Genomic DNA, 5749 nt, shown 5'->3' on the forward strand with positions numbered 1-5749 from the left:
TGATGTTTCCTGCTGTGACCCCAGACCTCAGTGTGTAATCCTTCAGAAGAGCAGCTGGGAGCACTGTAGCACTCAGAAGGCAGAGGCAGGTGGATCTCTGAGTTCGAGGCCAGCTAGGCCCACATAAGTGAACACCTGTCCCAACCCCCCCCCCCAAAAAATTAAGCTGCAAAATTCCAATCTCCAATTTTCAATCCTTTATATGAGGCAAACTGCTTAAGAGCCTGTAGCCAGCAGGCAGAACAGAGATAACAGGATAACAGGCTCTCTTCATGGAGTGACTGAGGACAGAAATCAACAACACACACGAACACTACTTCTTAGACTCTCAAGCAACTTACTGAAAAAAAAAAAAAAACTTCAATTTTAAGAGAGCAGGAAAAGCCAGGGGGTGGTGACACACGCCTTTAATCCCAGCACTCAGAAGGCAGAGGCAGGCAGATTTCTGTGAGTTCGAGGCCAGCCTGGTTGATCTACAGAGTGAGCTCTAGAGCAGGCTCCAAAGCTACAGAGAAACCCTGTCTCAAGAGAGTGGGGACGCCGGGCGTTGGTGGCGCACGCCTTTAAACCCAGCACTCTGGAGGCAGAGGCAGGCAGATCTCTGTGAGTTCGAGACCAGCCTGGACTACCAAGCGAGTTCCAGGACAGCCTCCAAAGCCACAGAGAAACCCTGTCTCGAAAAACCAAAAAAAAAAAAAAAAAAAAAAAAGAGTGGGGAGACAGAGAGAGCAAAAGAAGTATGCCTCAAACTCTTCTGCAATAGAACACTGAGAGGGGAAAAAAAACTGTCCCACACTTCGTCAGCTCCATAGTTTTGGCTGGTCCTTCCAAAAGAGCAGAAGAGCACATGTCCATAATGCTAACACTAGGTGAGCATGTGTCCATAATGCTAACACTAGGTGAGCACGTGTCCATAATGCTAACAGTAGGCGGGCAGGAGGATGCCTAAAAATTCAAGGCCAGCCTGGTCTCCATAGCAAGTTTCAAGCCAGCTAGGGACACACAGGAAAAGAAACGAGAGGGGGGGGGACGACAAGGAAGCCAACCAAAACAGGGCTGGCAGGGGCTCTTCCCTGTCACACTGAGGGGGATGACACTTTCAAGTGTGGATGTTCCACAGGTAACACCCTACACTAGCTAAAGCAAACCCACCCACACCCCAGAGCACACTTTCAATCACCAGACACATAGAAAGCAATCTTAAGAGTGTAAACAACCAAGTCTACACATCAACTGACTTGCACTTGGGGTCTTGAGGTAAGGAACCCTAATGCCACATTCTCAGCTGTCTGTCCTTTAATCCGTTTCCTTAAAATGAGATTCCACATTCGGGTGCAACCAGGAGTACAATCATTCACCCACTTCGTGAGCCTCAACCACTTTTAAGCTTTAAAGATTTGGAATTCCGGGGTCTGGAGATGTCTCAGCTTTTGAAGAGGGCCCCACATCTGTCTCTCACAATCGTCTTTAATCCAACTCCAAAGGACTCAGTACCTTCTGGGCTCTGCAGGAACCTGCACTCTCAAACCTACACACACACAGAGGTACCTTTTTAAAAAACAAACCTCAAGATTTTAAACTATTACCATCTTTAAAGATCCTCCAGGTCCATCAAGACGGCTCAGTTGGTAAAGGCACTTACAGCCAGGGGTTTGATCCCTGGGACCTAGAGAGTAGGAGGGCAGACTTGTTGACCCCACAAGTGCTCTCTGTGAAAGGCACAGGCTTCCACACACTCACATGAAACAGATGTAACAATCTTCTGAACTACCTTTAAACTAATGATTACTTTACAATTTAAATGCAAAGTATTTGAAATACAAGAATCTTTACATTGGAGCAATTTCATCTTGAAAATCAGATTATATTCAAGCATGAAAAATACACTACCTCCTGCCAACTAAGCTTGAAGTACTGTTCAGATACTCAAGTCAATCAAGACCTTAAACAGCTGTTCACCCATTTAAAAAGCTCCCCATCCATGCTGGCCAGGGGAACACAGGAAGTGCTTAAAAATACTTTTCCTGTCCTAGTATTCAATTAACACAAACACTGAGCTGTTAGTGACCATGACTTGTGGATTCTTTTCTAACAGGACAGGTAGTCATCCACTACCTTTTCATAAGTCACCATTTTCAAAGGAAAAACTGACAACCTCATGTGTGACAATCTCCCACAATTCCTACCAGCTAACTCAACCTTTTCACCAAAAATAGGCAAACATCAGGGGTAGCACATTAACAATAGCCTCCGGACCCCCCCAAAAACTGCACTAAATCTTCAAGCAGCCTGAGTGAAAAGCTCAAGCAGAACTTAAGGGCAGTACAGCTAATCGAGCAAAGAATTCCATCCAGTTTTCACTTCCAAGTGCAGACACTTACCCGTTAGAGGTGCTGAATATCTGCACCAAGCACCAGCCATCATTCATTAAGGTAACTGAGCACACTTTGCCTGACATCCATGGCCTTTCTTACCTCTCTCAGAGCCTTGCAATTACGGTATTTTGGCAAGAATCATATCTTAGAAATCCAACAATGACAACTTAAAATGTAGGGGCTTCAATATTAAAATATTACCATAAGGCTTTGGGCTTCCAAAATCCCAGTAAAATTTACCATACTATTAAACCCAGTAAATTAACTGATACTATGAACCCACCCGCCAGATTATACATACTCTCACTCAATCATGTAAAGAATTGAATTCTTTATTTGTGATATCCATAAACGTTGCTATTCTATGTTTCTATTCAGGAAGGCAATTTTCTCCTATTATCAGGTTTTTTTTTGTTTTTTTTTATAAACAACAACTTGAATTCTATTGCATGAAGGGCTACAAATACACGTTAACCAAGCAGAATACATATATTTTGTTTTACAACTTGCACCTAAAACCCCAGTACACATAGCTGCTTCAGGAGCTATCAGAGCAGTTTGGGGCTACTGCCCAAGCTATATGCATACCGGTTTACATTTTCAAATCTCATGTAGAAAAGACTGGTAAGGGCTGTTGACTACATTCCTGTGAAGCCCGTCTCAGTTACAAATAAATGTGGAGCTTCCAAGTCTGCACAGACTTCTGATGGCAAACTGCTAAATCTGATAAAATTGTCCTCAACAAATTCTTTGTAACCAACTGTCTTGCAGCTATACTCCACTCTACCGGTAGATGGTGCTACATCGGTGGGGCTTGAAAGGACAAAGTTCAGATTTAGGAAAGAAACGTTTTTAAACCTGCTCTGAAAGTACAAAAAAAAACTCATTTAGTGTTAGGGTAAACATAACCCTTATTTGTAACCATTCAATACAGACAAACCAGCTAAGGATGAAACTAGGTCACCTAAAAAAGTTTTGAACAGTTTTATATGAATGAGAACACATGCTTAAACACAAACTATCTCTTTCAAAACTACACAGTATATATTTAGAAGTAAATTCTCCTAGAAAGAAGTGACCATGTCAAGATGATAAGCAAATCGCTTATTACAAGATGGATGTACAGAAACTCTAAACGGCCACATCCACCACTTAAAAAGCTTTGACTATAAGGGGTAAATTCAACACATCACCAGCTGGGTAGCAGGAAGGGGAAAAAAAAGTAACCCACAAGACCTCTTTAAGTATCTCAAAGTACACATCAAAAATTAACAGAAATATCCTTTAAAACGGTAAGGTGTGGATCCTAGGAAAAAGAAATGTTAGACATGTACGGTCAAACACAATGATTTATTAAAAATAAAACGTAAAAATGATTTTTGTACATATGCTTCCAAATTTCAGGCATGGGATCCAAGTAGGTTTCATAGAAAACGCTGTATAGCCAGGTATCAAGTCCTTACAACAAAGTAAACTACCCCCGCCCAACCCCCACCCGGGTTTTGCTACAGAATCAGCAAGTTCACTCCCTCCCGCCCACCCCGCCGCCCTCCCCCCCAAAAAACAAAAAAAAAATCAAAACAAGACATTTTTTTTGCTAGTATAAAAACGACCAAGGTCCAAGGAATAATAAAAAAATAGAGTCCATCAATGACTGTAACACAAAAAATGTGTGTGTGGGGGGCCGAGTCCTCCTTCGGGGGGGAGACAGGCAGGCAGGCGGGGGGTTTTTTGCCCCCCAGGGTGAGCGGCTCCCCCGAGGGCACCTGGGGGGGAGGAGGGCGGGCGGGCGCGGAGGGGAGGGGAGCAGCGCCGCCGCCCGGCATCCGCGACTCGGCGTCTAGAACGAGCCTCCCCCGTAGCCGCCGCCGCCGCCGTAGCCGCCCCTGTACGGTCCACTGTTGCTGCGGCCGCCCCAGCTGCCGCCGCCGCCGCCGCCCTTCATCGGCCCGTACGAGGACTGGTGCTGGCTGTAGCTGCCGAAGCCGCCGAAGCCGTTGCCGTAGTCGCTGCCGCCGTACGAGCCGCCGCCGCCGCCCCCGTAGCCGCCGTAGCCCCCGTAGCCGCCGTAGCTGTTGTAGCCGCCGCCGCCCTTGGCCAGCCCGTTCTGGTCTCGGCCGCCGCCTCCGCCGCCGCCGCGGCCCCGGCCGCCGCCGCGCCCGCCCCCGCGCCGCCCGCGCGCCCCCGCCGCCCGCGTGGATATCCTCCTTGGGCACCGCCTTCTTCACCTCCACGCGGTGGCCCTGGATCGGGTGGAACTTGACCACCGCCGCCTTGTCGGCCGCGTCGTGGCTCTGGAAGTACACGAAGCCGAAGCCGCGCTTCTTGCCCGACTGCTTGTCGGCGATGATCTCCGCCTTCTCCACCGCGCCGAACTGCGAGAAGTGCTCGATCAGGTCGCCCTCCGCCACGTCGCCCTTGAGGCCGCCCACGAACAGCTTCTTCACCTTGGCGTGCGCGCCGGGCCGCGCCGAGTCCTCGCGCGACACCGCGCGCTTCAGCTCCACCGTGTTGCCGTCCACCGCGTGCGGCGACGCGGCCATGGCGGCGTCCGCCTCCTCCACGTTCGAGTAGGTCACGAAGCCGAAGCAGCGGGAGCGCTTCGTCTGGGGGTTCACCACCACCACGCAGTCCGTCAGCGTCCCGAAGGCCTCGAAGTGGCCGCGCAGCCCCGACTCGCTCGTCTGCACGTTCAGGCCGCCGATGAACAGCTTGCACAGCTGAGAGTTCTCCATGCCGGCAGCCCGGGCCCTGCCCCCGCCCTGCGCGCTCCGCGGCGTCGCCGTCGCCGCCGCCGCCGTTAGCGGTCGCCGAGGCCTCGTCCGAGCCCGGGCCCGGCCGCCGCTACCACCGCCGCCGCCGCCGCTGCTGCCGCCGCCGCCGCCGCTGCCGCTGGGGAAGGCGCGGGAGGGGGAGGGAAGCGGCGCGCTGCCGGCCCGAGGGCGAGCCGAGGACGCTGGAACCCCACCAGGGCAGCCGCGGCCGCCACCTCCGCTCCCCGATCAGGGCACCACACAAAGAGGCCGCTGAAGGCGCGCGCACCCTCCCCGCGCGGTGCGTCACGGGCGACGTCGGGCCGCCGGCCAATCGGCGCCGCGGCTCGCCTTCGTCCCGCCCTCCCCCGTCCGTCCGTTCCTCCACCCCCCGACGCCCCGCCCCGCCCTCCCGCGCCGCAGCGCAGCGCCGCTCTAGGCCGCGGCCTCCCCGCCCTCCGCGCTCGGCTCCCGGCCTCGGGCCGCGCGGCGCCCGCCGCTCCTTCCGCCCTCCGCGCTCAGCGTCGGCGCGCTTCCGCCCCGCCCGGGAGAAGCCACCCGCAACCCCGCTCCACCCCCCCACAGCGCGCGCCCGGGGAGCGTTTCCGAGCCGCCGCGCGG

At 52.4% G+C, this 5749-nt stretch overlaps 1 protein-coding gene across 1 annotated transcript; it reads right to left on the reverse strand.

Moving 5' to 3' along the window:
• Positions 1-4078: 4078 nt before the first annotated feature.
• On the reverse strand, positions 4079-5454 carry Hnrnpa0 (heterogeneous nuclear ribonucleoprotein A0). Its single transcript, XM_021232012.2, is given in 2 exon segments — positions 4079-4539; positions 4541-5454. Coding segments are annotated over 2 exon segments (894 nt in total). The 5' UTR covers positions 5111-5454; the 3' UTR covers positions 4079-4215.
• Positions 5455-5749: the final 295 nt, after the last annotated feature.

This window comes from Mesocricetus auratus, unplaced genomic scaffold, assembly GCF_017639785.1.
Source record: "Mesocricetus auratus isolate SY011 unplaced genomic scaffold, BCM_Maur_2.0 Super-Scaffold_100013, whole genome shotgun sequence".
NCBI lineage: Eukaryota > Metazoa > Chordata > Mammalia > Rodentia > Cricetidae > Mesocricetus > Mesocricetus auratus.